The 17,503-nt window shown below is 34.1% G+C and overlaps 1 protein-coding gene across 4 annotated transcripts in view; it reads right to left on the reverse strand.

Annotated features, from left to right (window-relative positions):
- Positions 1–1,977: 1,977 nt before the first annotated feature.
- The window catches only part of LOC126273184 (semaphorin-1A), a 1,534,221-nt gene continuing 1,518,695 nt past the window's right edge, over positions 1,978–17,503 (reverse strand). The window contains exons 12-19 of one of the 4 annotated variants that reach the window (XM_049976699.1): positions 17,079–17,161; positions 16,478–16,706; positions 15,104–15,261; positions 13,268–13,315; positions 12,129–12,206; positions 8,228–8,347; positions 7,771–7,960; positions 1,978–5,646 (exon numbers count right to left, since the gene is read on the reverse strand). In XM_049976699.1, coding sequence (XP_049832656.1) covers positions 5,475–5,646; positions 7,771–7,960; positions 8,228–8,347; positions 12,129–12,206; positions 13,268–13,315; positions 15,104–15,261; positions 16,478–16,706; positions 17,079–17,161 — 1,078 coding nt within the window. In that variant the 3' untranslated portion in view covers positions 1,978–5,474. The remainder of the gene's footprint in view (positions 5,647–7,770; positions 7,961–8,227; positions 8,348–12,128; positions 12,207–13,267; positions 13,316–15,103; positions 15,262–16,477; positions 16,707–17,078; positions 17,162–17,503) is intronic. The other 3 variants (XM_049976700.1, XM_049976701.1, XM_049976702.1) reach the window with 3 other exon arrangements.

Here is a 17,503-nt window from a genome sequence, read left to right on the forward strand (position 1 = left end):
CAAGAAGCGCAAGTTTAGAATAGGTGCTAGGAGATTCAGACATAACTGCAGCTATCCACTTTAACAAATTTACACTACATGGGTACCTTAGAGTCAGAACACCTAAAACTGCCTACTAAACTAAGAGGTAGGGAAGGCGTGTGCAACCACATTAACAGCATTTGAGCATAGGTAATAGTAATCATATAACCTGGGTAACAGTTCAGTGTGAAAGGGCTGACAACATTTGAGACAGATTCTGAAATATGTCAGCTGCTTGAACAGAAGCAGGCCACTAAAAGATACAATTAGGTTTCTAGATTATCCCATTTCTTAAGAATATTTCATCTGGAGAAAATAAATACAACCTCTGACAACAAAGTTCAGTGAATTAAGTCAGAACTGTCAAACCGGTGACTCACAATGCTGCACCTGCATAGCAGCTAGTGTTGACAACCTGCCCCCACTGTAGTTCAGTTGAGCATCATGTATGTTCCATGTTAGACCTGTTGGATGAAGTAATTGTTTAGTGCATTGGTTCTGAACTGAGAACAGGACATTAAATGAGCCCAAGGATCAATTTAAAGTTTTGTTTTAAGCTTGACAAGACACCAAAACAAATACACACAATGTTGGTATGTGTTTATGGGAATCAAACAATGTCCATGAAGTGTGTACACGAGTGGTTCACCCATTTTCAAGGAGGCCAGGAATTTGTTTCTGACGAGCCCCATAGTGGGCGATCAGTGATATTGAGAAAAGGAGGACATTAATCATGAATGGTCATCATTTAACTGTTCACATGATAGTGGATGAACTGCAGATGAACCATGAATCCATGCAACAAATCCTTACCCAGGAGTTAGAAAAGAGGAAATGTGTTGTCTTGTGTCACATCACTTGACTGACAATCAGAAGCAAGCATGTTTGGAGGCTTTACAGGATTTTGTTGAAACAGTGGATGTGGCACCCAGTTTCTTGAACCATATTGTCATTGAGGAAGACACCTGGTGTCTCTGGTATGACCCTGAAACAAAATGGCAAAATGCGGAATGGCATTTTCTGACATCATCTCGCCAAAAAAGGTCAGAGCCACAAAATCATGCATCAAAACGAAACTCATCACCTTTTTCAATAGTCAAGACATTATCCACAGCAAATTTCTACCTGAGGGAAGGATGTTAAACACTGCACAGTACGTTGACATTTTGACTCGTTTCATGCAACGTCTACACAGGGTATGACCTCAGTGTATACAACAAGGTTCCTGGTTTTTTGTTCATGAGAATGCTCACCCAATATTGTCTAACAGTTCCTGGCCAGAAAAAGTGTGCAACTTGAACATTCACCATACTCACTGGGTCTCAATCCTCCAGAGTTCTTCCTACTCCCTCGACTCAAACTCGTTTTGAAAGGAGAGAGATTTGATGATATTCCTGACATCCAACAAAACATGACGTAGCTTTTGAACACCTTCCCAAAGGAAGATTTCATGCAAAGTATCCAAGACATGTATTGCAGAACTCAGTGGTGCATAGTTGTGGGAGGTGACTATTTCAAAGGACAGTAAGGTAACTATAGTTCATAGTTCATCTACATTAATGTTACAGGACTGTTCTCTGAACTTGATTGTCGGAGGTTGTATTGGAAGTTAGAACAATTCAATATTTTTAACTTTCCCTCTGTACACTTTGGAACATTTGCTCAGTGTCTAGGAAGTAAATGTACCTGTTCAGTCTCAAGTACTATAGGCTTCAGTATTAAACTCTATAAATATTGAAGATGCTCATGCATTTACACTGGGTAAATGTCTGTAAACAGTGTAATATTTCTCTTTGTTGTTCTGCAAGGTTGACACTTTTGTGTATATGTAATAAACCTAATTTTGACACTCACCTTTTTATGAAGACATGTATGTAATGATAAAGGCTCCTAATTCTTCACAGGAAGATGTGATTGGTTTGGTACTTCTTTTTCAGCACACTGAACACTGATCAGTCAAAGATAGTTTGTTTTATTCATTTTCATTCTCCTTCATATAAATTTAATAAATTGCAATATTGTTATAACATTCATATACAAAACCTCAAATTAATACAGTTTTGCTACACATCTGACCAATCATCATTTTGTTTTAATTTAATGTAAGTATTAAGCATAGGAAAATAGAAATAGTATTGAATATCTGTGCCAGGAAAGTTCTAAATATAAGCAAGTTTTATTTAAATCTTAGTCTGAAATTTGTCACCGAGACATTTCAAAGAGATGGGCATTTTATACACTGCTCAAAGGAAAGTATTTCTCAGTGAATTCCAGGTAAAAATCAGAGGAATTATTTAGAATGTTTACATCATAATCTGTTAATTATACTCTGCAAATCACTTCATTGTCTTGCACATTAAAAAAACTCAGCAATGATATCTCCACTGGATCTTAATCAGCCACAAACCACTGTTTTTGTAATTTATATTTTAATATCAAAAACAAGACTTTTTACAGTTATAAGATACATGAGTTGTATTTTTTTAGAATATATACTGTTTCAGCATCTTAACTACTGATATAATGTAAACAAACTTCTCATTCTGCATACTTTATTTCTTACTGTGCACATTTTCTGTAATCCTGATCTGTCTTCAAACCAAGAAATACTTATTTAATGTCTGTGCGATTTGACTGTACCACAATCACAAGATCTGCTATTTTATGACAGAATTATGACTTATTCTTATAATTTAGTTCTATGTTTACTGCAGATTAAGTTATTTAAAAGAAATTTTTGTATAAACAAATATCTGCATTGAATCAAAACATAATAGTAAAACTAATGAAAATAGAAATACCAGCTGTGATATAACAAGTATGTGGCATAAAGCTTGTGTTGTAATATCACTTAATACTACATGAAGATAACCTGCTTCCAGAATGTTTATGAAGTGAAACATATCTTAACTAGTCAACCATTTTCCAAATATCGAACAATAAATGATTTAAATACATCTTATGTCGTTATGTAAATGATGTGAGCTACACACTTATTTCAGTAAGTTATACTCTCAAGATTTCAAATTTGTGGCTAGACATATCCAATATCTCACTCACTAAGGTTCATACTGAATTATTATGTAACAATGTCAACTATCACATATGCTAGTTTCTTTTGATCACATTAACATAGGTTATCTAACAGGGCTCACATTTTTTAGAAGTCACTTTATGAAGTTTACAAGCAGGAAATGAAGCTCACCAAGCCAGTCAAAAATATGAATAAAATCAAAATTCAAAACTTTAGTAAAACAGTTCTGGAGTAGGTTATCTTATTCGCTTCTACAGTCACAATAGCCATAATAATAAAGCACAGAAAGCATTACAGTGTTAGTTGAAGTGTTTACTGAGGTCTCAGAAGTATGTGTGACAAGTTATGGTAGAGTCTCATTTGACAATAATCAAATTACAAAACAATTATACCTGTATCATACCTTAACTGAAATTTAATATTCTATGAGTTTAACTGCTGCAGTTGTGTTCGTCTCTCTTACCCACTTATGAGCTTAAGAGTTTTCATCATTTAAAAATAAAGAACTGTTAACCACTAAGAAACCATACACCCATAAAAAGATTTCTGACACTATATTATATGACATTTACTGGCATTTAAAAAGCCATCACGGAATAGGCACAAAAATATAAGCACTAATTTATTGCTGTCAGCAATGGTTCCTGACTCTTAATGAAACTTAACACTGCTGATGGCAATGAAGTTCTCAGTACATTAACAAAGTTGTATTTCTTATACATCACTCCACACAGGAATTGCTTACATGAATCAGTGAGATTATTGCAAAATCCAAAACTTGAGAAAAGTATATCTACTTATTAACTACCCTCTGACATGTAAAATAAAACTTACAAACAAGTGTAGAAAAATTGTAACAGACGTGTCAAATGCAATATGAGGGAAAGATTTTCTGCCATGTTTGAACAACATAAACTGATAGTAAAAGAAACTATTACTATCTGAAACTGAGCTGATTTTTCTTCCACTTGTCACAATGATAATTCTATGCACAATGAAGCAAATTTAAAGTGTTCTATATGAATCAAAATATTGACAATATGGTCTCATATTATTATTTTCTTCAACTTAACAATCATAATAACATACAGTTATATAAAAATATCCACACAATTGCGCCAAAACATTGCATATCATTAACTTCATATTGTCAGGTTGTTTACAAATATACTGCAATGAGTTAAGGATATCTGACCAAAAATTTCTCATGCATGCAGGAAATCATCATTTCTGGCATGCACAATCCTAGAAAAGATTCTTTTTGATGTCTTTTCTAAGTTCTGATGGCAAAGACATTGCCTCAAAGTGCTGACACAAAAGCCTCAAAACACACACTGATGGTTTCTCACAGAATCAGTGCCACTGGATTCTTATTAATGTAATATTAACAATGTGTCACTTAAATATGTACATTCAATTATATACAAATAATATTTTCCAGCTCTCAGTCTTTTCACATTTATAATGTAGCACATGTAGCATGGAGATTGAACTAATACATGAAACAGAGATTCTTAGCACTAATTTGTACAGGCCGGATTAAACTATATGCACATTAAACAATACTGGAAGTTTTGGGTGGGTTGACATTTGTTTAACGTGATGCAGTCAGGAGAATAAAATGTCCCATTTTCAAGTCTAACAGAGTATTCACTGCACTGAAATATACATAATTCTGAGCTTTTCTTATCTAAATTCTATTGGGTAGTGCTTCACAAAAATTATAGTTTGTGGCAGGTTTCTGAAACTCTGCATTTTATACACCTGACTCCATGTCTTAAGATTTTTCACTCTTGATTACCAATGTGCCTACTTTAGAAAGCACAAAGTTTTTATCTGCTGACTATTCAGCACCGACGTTTAAGCACTCCTATTAGAGTCACTTAGATGCAACATATGAAAGTTTCATAATTTACCATACCACATACATGTAAGGCAATCTTTGCTACAAAAGCTCTGTGATTCTGAGTGGAATGTATTAAACTTCCATCTGACATTAGAGTAGCTAATTTAGAACAATGTAGGTAAATCATGAACTTGCTTTTATAACCTCCTACAAATAGCTGCCTTTGTTAAGTTTCTTGCAATTCATCTCTAGGATAATAGTGCCACTGATCAATTCTAAAAACTAGTCTTCATTTCCTGCTTTGTCAAGTTCATCTTTAAAAAAATCGCACATCTGTTCCCACAACCACAATCACCACTAGCAGAAACTGATCACAGATCACTATACACTTTTTTGTGTAACAAAGACTTCTTCTGTAGTATTTATTTCATATTGTTCTGTATTACTATGGAAAGTGGTGCTCTTGATTACAGAAGTCTACATCTTTTTAACTTTCTTGAGGACATTTCTCAATAGAGTCTTGGTTACTCTAGTGGCATGGGTCTGCACCAAAACAGATACCAAAGATTTCTGCTAAATGTATGTCTTTTTTACTTTCTGTATTGGTTTGTTTTCAGCTGAAGAGTTGGCATTTTTTCCATTTGCATTCTTTGGTGGGACATTGAGCACAAGATTTATGGCTGCCTTGTTATTGGCACAGGGTGGAAGATAGGGTGAATCTGCATTCAGACCAGCCTCAGTGAGCCTGAAAATAATACATCTGATTAGTTTACTAGCAAGATAATTACATATGTTCAAGCATGCTTCCTCAACATGCAGATGTTGTAGGGGCTACATAGAATGAGATATCTCCTTTACATCTTTAGCAAATGGTGATTTTACTGCTTCTACATTTTAATCCACAGTTCCTATAACATGAAGAACACTGCAGGCTACTGAAGAAAGTAAAGCCAAGCATTTATGGAGAGAGAGAGAGAGAGAGAGAGAGAGAGAGAGAGAGAGAGAGAGAGAGAGAGAGAGAGACTGTAAAAATGACAAAGTGCCTACATATTAGAAATTAATCATCTATTGTCTGAGTGAACTGTGCACTGATGCAGTTTAACTACTCTGGTGATAAATACTGAGAACAATTTTGTGAAAGTTTATGACGTCAGTCATGTTTTGTATACATACTGACATTCATAGTTCACAATATTGTGAATAATAAGCAAAAATATGTAGGTCCTCAACAAGTATTTGACAACATATAGGATGCAAAAATAAACAGTCTTCTATTTAACAAACTATGACGAACACCCATTGAACTACGCTACTTAAATGCTCTGAACCGTGCTGATACTGTAATCAGATAGTAATTTATCGGGCGAAGGAAATTCTGTGTTTATAACTTTCCTTACATTGTTGTATGCTGTCCTTCCCAAATTTCTGTTATCACATTTCTTCCGCTCCCTGTGCTTGTTAGTCTCATCTGTAAGGTCTCCGTATTGCAGAAGAGCTGAAACCAGCACAGGATCTGAGGGTGTAGTACGAAACAGTTGTTAGCTGTCTATCACTAACAGCTTCATAATCATTTTAGAAAGAAAAGTTTCAGCCACACAATATTTTATCAGTGATTGCAGTGCATAGTTCACTCATTTTACATCATTTCCAGATTTCACTTTTAAAACAGGATAATGTTCCAGTCAGCATGCATTTAGATAACGCAACCAAAATTGTAATTTGAAAATAAAAATTTTTGTGTGAAATAGAAAACATCAAGATTTCTGTCTCACTATAAGTTCTACCTGTTATGATGATAAAAAGATCATCTTATATTGAAATAAGTTTACTTCTTCTGTTGGGAAAATAAAAGTAAACAATTCAGAAACTACAGAGTATAATAATAACAGAGAATTCAATAAGTACATATGAACAAATGAAAGCAAATGAAAAAAGACAGTTACATTCAATTAAAACCAAGTTTATTTTCAGTTTCAGTATTCACTGCATGGCAGACTGATGGTTCATTATATTCCAAGTCCAGTTTTATGATTTACAAATGTTTTACAGATATATTACCAATAATATTATGAAAAGGATAGATTGCCACTCACAGACAGGCTCAACAAAAAATTGCTATATATATTTTGAGCTTTTGGCAAAAAGTGGCCATGTGGGTGTGAGCTGTGTTTGTGTAAATGTGTGTATTTTTCCCACTTTATAGGACAGCCTTTTGGCCAAAATCTCAAATGTATAGCAGTCTTTTTGTTGTGCCTTTCTGTGACTCAGTGTTCTGAGTAACAACATATCCTCTTCATAATACTGTCATTACTTCATCCTGGATTTTCCATTGTTTAAAAAATATTAATTTTGCAAAAGAAAATTTCTACAAGAAACCTTGAGTTACTTAGTGCTACTATTAATATATGTCAAATAGCTGTATTCACTGATAAAATGGAGGAAGAATGCCAGACAGCCGCGTGTAAAGTTAACATATCCTCAGTCTTTTGGAACCAGATATCTTTTACTGGAAGGCAGAGAAAATAATATACAGGGACAGTTCTGAAAAGTCAAAAAAGGCCATTTGCATTGAATAGTTTTCCCTGTCTTCTTGTCTCAAGCAGTGGCCTATGGTTCCAAAAGCTTGAGAGCCTGTTAGCTTTTTCCACTAGTATCTTCTACTAAAATACCAGCAGCTGTTTTGATAAATACAGCTGTTTCTACCTTAAAAGTAATCTGAACTTTCATTTAATGACTAGTTTCTAAAGTTTTGGTTATCATCTGCAATAATTGTAAAGTATAAAGAATGTGCCACAAATGAAAGCAACATAGACAGAAAATAGAGTGAAGTTCTTGTTAGGGAAATGAGATAGGGTAGCGACTAGCCTACCTATTTAGCTGATGGCGTTGATCTGGAAAAGGCATGTCTGTGTAATCCTCTCCCCTGCATCGCCGAGAAAAAAGAAATCCAGAAATGAAGCCAACAACTAGAGCTCCAAGGCATGATGTAACTATAGCAATAGTCAGAGTCTCCGCTGTATAAATAGGCAACTTTTCCTGGGAGGAAGGCAGCTTTGAACCTGGAAAAGATACAATAAATCATGAATTGTAAAGCACATATCATCACACCTTCAGTAACCATTCTGAGTATATGGAAAAAACTACTCGCAACACAGAAAGTCCTTTGATTACATCCCAATTCACTGGTATATAATTAAGAAACATTACAGCTAGTTGTACAAATTAATGAAGTCCCTCCTCAAAAAATGGCTCAGAGAACCTAACAAATCATATCTGATTACATTACACAGCATACAATATTTTCTACAGTTTTCTTGGAAACATACCTGCATGATTTATTTCAGCCAGGGTATTAGGAATGACGTTGCTGTCATCTACTCCAATAACAATCTCGTTGTCAATTTCAGGTTCAAATTCAGCCTGGTGGATTGAATGAACGGGATCGCCTGCCAGAGGTGAACACGCAGGTTAAGAAACACACCATAAAGATTGGGACACTGTTCATTTAAAAAAAAGTTGCCTTCTACTGTATTATGGAACAGTATTATCCTCTTATAGCAACCAAATCCTGTACCACTTTAAAGCACAACAGCATGTACCACAAATATCTTCTTACATACCAAAAAATCTCTTTTTAGTTTTTTAAATAATCAGTGATCCCATCTTTAAGCAAACTACGTGAGTGTGAAACTAAACAACAAAGGCAGAGAACAGGACATGTGATATTAGTATTTCAGCTTGTGAAAAGTTTTGGTCAGGTGACATACATGAAGAAAAAACAATTGTTCTGTCAAAGAAGATGTAAAAATTTTTTGTTTATATCTTCAGTAACTGATTTGACTCCAGAGAGAATGAGATGATTTTTCCCACATTTTATGAAAACTGTGATCTCTTAATTATTACACCAGTGACAACAGCAGTCAACAGTTTTCTGATCTAAAGCAGTATGATCCATCATACAGTAACCAGAAAAGAACACAGAGATTTGAATACTGTATTATCGTGATAGTACTTGCAAATATTACTAATAGACTAGCTACAATTTTCAATTACAAGGTAAAGATTTGTTGCAGATAATCAGATGGTGACACTAGACTGATTCTGAGCACATTTTGTAGTTTTAATATGAAGTGAGTTTAAATGATGATTTACCAGTAAACAGAATCATGTTCTTAAAACAGAGTTCAAATACACAAAATTGGTGACTAAAAAAGTGTGAACTGAATATTTTTATCTCATGAATGTATTGTCACTGTGCAGAGACAGTCCGATGTTTGAGAATAAGTCTAATTTACTTTCCTTGTGTGTTTAGTAATGAATATATTTTTTCCATAATGCATGGTGTGTATTCTTTAAGCTTTTAATACATTTTGGGATGGGAAATTTCTACAAAGTATGTTAAGATTCATAAAAAATGGAATCTCAAAAACCAATTTCAGCTCAGAAACCCAAGTGGCACTTGTTTGTAGACAGCTAATATAATGCAATGTTTAAAATCTCTCTGCATGCCACATAAACAAAATTAAATGTATGACCTCACTAAATATTGAACTTCATTTTGATTGGAAAGAAATGGCTTACTGTGGAGCAAACACTTATATGTTTACTAGCCAAAACTATTCTGTGCAATGTTCAACAAAATGGATCATGTACATCATTAAGATTTCAGAAATTTAAATACAGGAATATGGTTTTTATGGGTATTCAGAAACATTGGCAAAGTGTGTAAGTAAAACCTTACAAATATGTTATAAGGGCACACACTATGTACATAAGCATTTTCCAGCTGACTTTACAATATTAGTCTGTGAAGTGCAATATGTTAGTGAATACTTGCATTTCAAGCAAAGTATGTAATAGATATGAAAACTGCAGACATGCATAAGAATGAAAATAGAATTAACATGCAGTTAGAAATTTGAAAGTAATGTGACCATACAGCTTTACCAAAGCAATATAGATGGCTGGCAGATCCCGTTCCAGAGTGAGGGAACTTGGAAAGTACAAAATTAAGTGTTTATTATGTCCACTAGCTGCACACTTATCCAAAAGGACATTGGAACATTAATTTCTTAATATTTGGCAAATGATAGTGTACATTGCACTATATATAGACAGACCATCCCAAGTACAATTTTCAGGAAATTATTTCAACTAAAACTTCTAAATTTTCTTTTGTGAAGTTTTTTTTCCTCTGGCTGTTACTATCATACACATGGACAATGTAACCACTACCCCATTTACATAATATTGAAATTCAGTTGACCTGTTATTTACTTCAATTCCTTTGCATGAGGAATGATAGCATAAAGCCAACTTTCAAATGTAGTTTGCAGAGATGCATTTCAGAGAAAATTACTATATTTAGTAAAGTAATGCTCATCCTCCACAACTAGTTTTTCACATACTATACTAGATGTTTCTCACCACCACTGCAAGTTTAACATTTTAATATAATTTAATGTTTTCCTCTTCTTTGGAAAACTCAAATTCAAGACATTTATTCAACGAATGATAAAAGAGTAGATAGAGAGAGGAATCTGAAGTGGATAGACTATATCACCTACATTCTAGCATACGTGTGTGACAAAAGGCAATGGCATGTGAAGTGTGATTTAAACACAGATAGGAAACTTCAACTTTTCTAAAACTTTCATCCTATTTTCGCATGTGCTATATAGAATCTCTGTTGATAGTAGCTACACTATCTGAGCACAGTGAAATGATAAGACTTTTGGTGAATGAAGCAAAGATGGTTCTGACAATAGCAAAAATAGCTTTGTGAAAGTCTTTCACTATATCAGTTGTTGTTTCCAGCGCTAACAGGTAAATTCTATTCAGTATATCTGAAAGAAAATAACAGCCTGGGCATGGACTTGTTCCCTAGCTTGTCTTAAGTTGGTGTTAACACCTTAAGAAGAAATAAACGGAATGAAAAACTTGTATTTACCCCAGCAACAGAGTGTATATGAATTAACAAGGTTTTGTCAAGTGATGGGGCCTGAGAGGCCATTTTGTTTGAGGGGCTTCTCAAAGCTGTTAATCATATGATACTCAGGGGCTGGACAACAGTGTCAATAACAGACACTATGTATGCACTCTATAAGGCCAGGATAGGCTTTGAGACTGCACAAGAGACAATATAAATTCACTTCCTCTATGAGGGTGTGACTGGTCTATGCAAACATGAGGAATATTGATAATTTCTGCGAGTATGTGAAGCATACCACTGAGAATACAGGATAGTTCTATTGTGATGGTTACAACCAACAAACAAACTACACCTTAGTAACAAATGTTTATTTCCAATATGGAAATAAGAACTTTCTGGAATAAAAATGCTAATATGGAGCTGTAGCAACAAACAGTTGCTACATTGTGAACATTTAAAGCTGGCCTTCTAAACAGATCACACTTGATAATACCAATTATGTACCTATTTTTAAGTGTAGCTCACAGCCAAATAAATGATATTAAGTGTATCCAGCAAACTCTACAGCAGTCAGCCAGACCTGTCAGTAATGTGATCAAAATGCCTTGAAATGTTCTCTCCTATATGAGAATAACAGATATACCTCACTGAACAGTAGTGTGAGCTACAATAGGAGTGTAAATACTGTATGCACATGATGAAAATATATTAATGGTATTAAAATTGAACAAGAATGCAAAAAGTAGAACTATCCATATATTTCAGCATCTCTTGCTCCAAGGAAAAGCAAATTCTTTTTTCTGAATGAACTGCATATGTTCTGGTAGAATGTAACTACTAATGTTTTCATTATTATATGGATAGCATATTGTAGAAATTTACAGCAGCACCAGTTATTTTTGTGCTGCTGCTGTATGTTCAGTAAGGTAATTAGTTATTATCGCTAACTATGCCTGTAAAAATGTTATCAGATTTTCTATAATTTCTCAGTCAGCATTAATGTCGGCACTCAATATACAAGTGGGATTTACTATTTTATTGCCAATGTCTAATTTTTTAAGTATTTACAATTGTGGACTAAAAATTTTTAATCAATGCCCTTAGCACAAAGAATGTGGCAGCACTACTTAGAAATGGAGACAGGAGAAAATTGACAAACATTCTTTTTTGGATATTACACTTTCTGTGTGCCCTTGACCTGCATGAAGTATAGTTAATTAGCATATCAAAAATGTTAGATAGCTCCAGCCCAGACACCAGCTGTAAGCTGAGTGAGAGACAATTTGTGCACTGACCAGCGGCTGCGTCCAGCCTTTCTGCAGAGCTACTGCTGGGACACACACACGAACAGGGTGGACACGTTGTGCCCTCATCTGCCATGACCAATCACAGAAACTTAAAGTAACAGTACTGCTTACCAGCAAATAAAAATGTTTCTAAAGCCAATACAGGGCAAATTAAGTTAACACAAGTTTAAAAATGATAGCTATCCCTATTAAACGAAAAATGATGTGAAACATTATGGTACACAAAAAATATAGTAACTACTTTTTCCAGTTAAAATCATTAAGATATCTCCAAATGTATTGAATAAGAACATAAACTTTCTTAAATATAAGGAAATAAGCCCATAAGAAATAAGCTAATTTAGAAAAAAATCTGATTAATATTACATAACACACTGACATAAAATGCAAATAAAGAAGCAAATACTATGATCAAGTGACACAAGAGATCAATTTGCCTAAAAACAAGTTAAGTGAGTAATCTAAAGAAAACATGCAACAGATGAAAGAAGTTACTCTCTTTTTTAAGTTCTCCTTCCACAGAAAATGGAACTGTGGATGAACACTCCAAGTTAGTGTTAATCCCCTCTGTATGAAGACTAACTAAAAGAAGTTCTTTTTGTAAAATAGCTGGTTCTTCTTAAAAGGAAAACCCAAATAACAGTAACTTCTTTTTAGTCTGTTTCAAGTCAGACACATATTGCACAAGTCGTTGCTCTACTGAGTATAAAATAATATATCATGATCTTTGTCATATGTAGTACTAAAAGTAATACTAAACAAGGACATAACAGATGCTTTGAAACCTTTGAAAATAAACCGAAAAATTAACGCAAGGCAGTTCAGACAGAAAATACTGCACAATATTATTTTGATTCTGAAAAATTGCAATATTACAAAAGCAGACAATACATTTTCATAACAGACAGCAAGAAATATTCTCAAAAGACTTAAGGTCTGCACTTAAATCAGAATAGTAGTAAATAAACTGATAGGTAGTGTTACTATGCAGCTCATCCTTAATCTAATGTTATGTGTCTACAGAGAGGCTATAGTTCATGCCTTAGAAACATGCAGCATTTCACTAAATAAAATTGTTAATTGTAAACATACCAGAGCATTGAAGCTTAAAGTAAAGCACAACTTACCACTAGATTTTGTCGTCGGCTGAGTTGGTACAGGAGAAGCAACGATTTCTGTAAGGAAAAGCGGGTTGCATACTCAGCGCAGAGGAAGCAATGCACTACACTTACTGGTTTCGAAATTCCTTTTTGTTATGTCATGCATTTTTAAAATATTTCTACTTATTTTATGCTGTATGTAACTTACTGCACTAGAAGCCTAGTGCTAAATTTTAACCACAACTCTATTGTCAGCCTAAAATACGTTCTATCTCTATGCAGAAGTACAGGATATGAATTCCTGCTACAGTTCTGAAGCCATTGCAGAAAGCATCATCTTATCAACAAATCATGTCTCAAATTCTTTCTTAAAAAGGCATTATTTCTAATATTTCAGTCTTGATCTTAAGGCTGTAAACTATTCTAAAATAAATAAAGATAGTGTGTTCACTTACCTGAAATCAAAGTTAGACAATAAGGGGGAGATCAGTCATTTCTCTTAAGACAGAAAGAGATGAATGAAGAAGAGGATCGGGACAGATGAGAAGATTTGTGACAGTATTTATCCCTATTCATTGGCACAAGAGATATGCAAGAGTAACTGATTAACATAACAGTGAGTATATGAACCTGAAAGGTAGGGACAAACCAGCTTAACCCACAAGTGAACCTGAAAATTGGTGATGAACCAGCTGAATAACAGTGTGGTAGAAGCACTGGAAGACATGGTATGTCATGACTAAACATCAGACTTGTAGAATACAGAAGACGAAAGAATAAAATTACTTCTGTCTGTTGACTATATTTTTAACCTGACTGCTTGTTAACATTTATAAATATGTTTTATTTTAGCCACTACTGGTCAAACCTCACTGGCAGCTTGTTTAGATCTTATTAATTAAACATATTTTAAGGTGAAAATCTTTATCTTCAGATAACTACAGCAATACTAAAGTGAAATGATTTTGAATTGCTATAGCTGTCTGACATTCAGATATTTTGAATACTTTGAAATTTTTTGTATTAATATGATTCTAAGCAAGATACCAAAAAATTGTTACTGATAGTCATCACTGAAAACTGTATTCACCTAGAACACATTTGCAGTACAAGATGAAAGGAAAAGGAGAAACAGATTGAGGAGGTTCTGAAACAACCTAGATGTTAGCAGGAACTACTTCAAATTATAGATCTCCATGTAAGCTAAGTTAGGTTTATAAATTATATTTTAAAAAATAGTTTTGGAGTTCCTTGTGCTGCACAATTTTCATTCTTATCTGACTGACCTACTGATCTTCAGAGATTTCCAGAAATAACTGCAACCATGCCATGACTGGTCTTCAGTCATTATCTAAGCCATTGATATAAAACTAAGACACTTGAATTACTGTATTCGGATTATTCTCAGCTTCAGTTGCAAAGGAGAGACAGGATGTATTGTATAGGATTTTATGTCTTCAGTAAGCTCTGAAAAAGACAGCTTGCCTTTATAGAGCTAATCACAGGTACTGATGATGGGGATGAAAACGCAGGGCTTGAGCAGAAGAGAAGCACAGACAGCAAATGATGCTCTTACAAGATCCAGAGGGAGAAATGGTAATAAAATAATAAAAATTCTGTTTATGCTATATGATACAAGATATAAAAAGAATTTCTACCAGGAGGTCTTATGTAACCTAGATACTCTAGGGCTATTTGCTGAAATAACAGCATTGGTGAAAAGTAACAGTTAATTCTCCTTCATCATTTGTTTTTAGGCTACTATATACAATAACAGAAAATTTTTGTGATAAATCACATATTACTTGCAGAACTAAGATTTCGAGTATCACAAGAGAAATAAATACAGAAGTCATGAATTACCTGTTTGTGGACGTCCACCACAAGCTTTATGTTCACCGAGTGAAATGTTCTGAATAAAGCGTTTTTTTCCAGCACTCCAGTCTGGTGAACCTACAGCTGTGCATTTTAACTCTACATTGTCCCATGCACAATAAGGATCTTGCAAGGACACACATTCTCTGAAAACAAAAATTTTGTTTCATAGTTAAACCAGTTCATGGTTACACACTTTTTTTAACATACCCACGAAGGTAGTTGTCATAAGACAGAAAAACATATCCTAAATAAATAGTAGATAAAAACAGCTCGCTGTGTAACAGTTTTTATCAGTACAAATAAACACAGGCTACAATAATAAACAATAGTTCATTTTTAAGAAATGATGCCTCATTCCGTTTTACGCTATTGCTGTTTAATCACAGACTTTCTCTTGTCATATGAAACTATCATTTCAGGCAATTGTATATTATTCATGAGCCCTAAGAAGTGAGATAAACAGATCAAAATTGCACATATTAAAGCATTTCTAATTTTTTGTAGTAAAATAAAACAGAATCGATGTATTGATTATCAGTTTGGGAAATTAACCTCAGTGACTCTCCTTGAATTGTTACTACCATTTAAAGAATCAGCATGTTCTAATTTAGGCCTATGTTCTCATATGGGGTAGTTTTCTGTTTTAAATCTGCTAAATTTGGTCATCTGTTTCTTGCTTATCATCACACATAAGAACATGTCACAAAGTCCATCTGCATTAACCAACCCATGAAAATATTTCAGTAGCTGTTCAATGAGTCAATGATGTTGTTAAAGAAAAATGAGCACTAGTAAACATGCCACTTTAATAACATGTATCATTCAGTAACATTCTAAATCTACAGCCACTTCATTATGACATCAGTAGCAGTGTTCTCCAGCAGGGTAGCTATTATCATTGTAGAAATTTTAAACACAATTGACCTAGGCACCATGCATGCATGGAACTGTGTAGGATTTTAATACATTGGTCTTCAACCTGTGAACTCTCAGGCAATGGTTCATATTCATCTGACAATACCTGATTCACTCTCATCACATATTAACTGGTATCTCACACCTGAATAGTCAGCAGGGTGCTACTACAGCAATTTCAAGAAATTGTGTGTTACATAATGTTATTTGGCAATGATGTACTGTTAAATAAAGCTGGCAGCTCAAAATGATTAAGTCCGTATGCTGAAACACTTATGTTCCATATGTGATACATTCCACTGGGTAAATTTAGAATCTGCTTAACCCACTGTCAGGTTTCATCCTGTACACCGATTTCCTTTACAACTTTGATTGCTAAAACTATAACAGTACCTTTCCTGCAAGATCTCAAATAAAAATTTGTAAATATTATTTATTACTTACCGACAATTTGTTATTTTATCTGAGCCACAACGATGAAGCTTAATTGCCAGAATCTCATCATCAGATACAACCACCAGCTTGCTATCATCCCCATCCATTCGCACCACATACAAGTTCTTAACAGGTACTCCAGGTGGCAACACTTGCAGTTCTTCTATTACAACACTATCTACAGTATCAGATGAATCAAAGGAGGCAGAGTTCAAAGCTTTTATCACTTTGCCATCATCTGAAAAAAGTCCTCATTTATTAGATAAAGTGTCACTTTCATTTAATAGTGAAACTGCAATATAACATGGAACATTTTTACATAACTGTATAGGTCTAACTGTTGTAATTGTTTTATTACTCAGAAATTAAAAGGAATGTCTGAAATGATAATTCAGGTTATAGTGTCATACTGTCCTTATTTTGCTTAGTTGGAGTGAGTTTCTTGTGAAACGCAACTGTCTGCGTGAGGTGTATTGTAAGTGTATTATATATATATACTAATCAGAAGCCAAAAAAACTGGTTAGCATCAAATCCTAAGCAATCAGTTTACACCACAAAATATAGGCACAAGTAACTCCAAATATGGTAGTATATCTTATTCCAACTTACCAGTTCCTATAAACAGGACATCATACGCTTTCCCATCTGGTGTTCGGACTTGTTGATCAACAGCTATTTTTGTAAATCTGTACCTGCGGGTGATAACAATTAGCTGTCATAACAGGAGGATATATTCAAGAAGCAAAAAAAGAGTAATAATAAAAACAATAGTACATACTTCAGCACATAAATAAATTTTCTGCCTACTTTGGTTATCAGTAGATTAATCTAATATTCACATATAATTAAACAAAATGAAAATGTAGACACACTTAAAATATTGAGAAAATGTCCCTTACTGATTTATTCCATGTCGAGGGGTATAGAGTATGGAAGAGATGGAAATGGAAAACTATAAACATTGTCACAGAAGGGAAAAGTCCAATGGCCACCAAAGTTATGAGAGGTGTTCTAAGTAAATGGGAAGAAAATTG

The sequence above is a fragment of the Schistocerca gregaria genome, chromosome 5 (assembly GCF_023897955.1).
Source record: "Schistocerca gregaria isolate iqSchGreg1 chromosome 5, iqSchGreg1.2, whole genome shotgun sequence".
Lineage (NCBI taxonomy): Eukaryota > Metazoa > Arthropoda > Insecta > Orthoptera > Acrididae > Schistocerca > Schistocerca gregaria.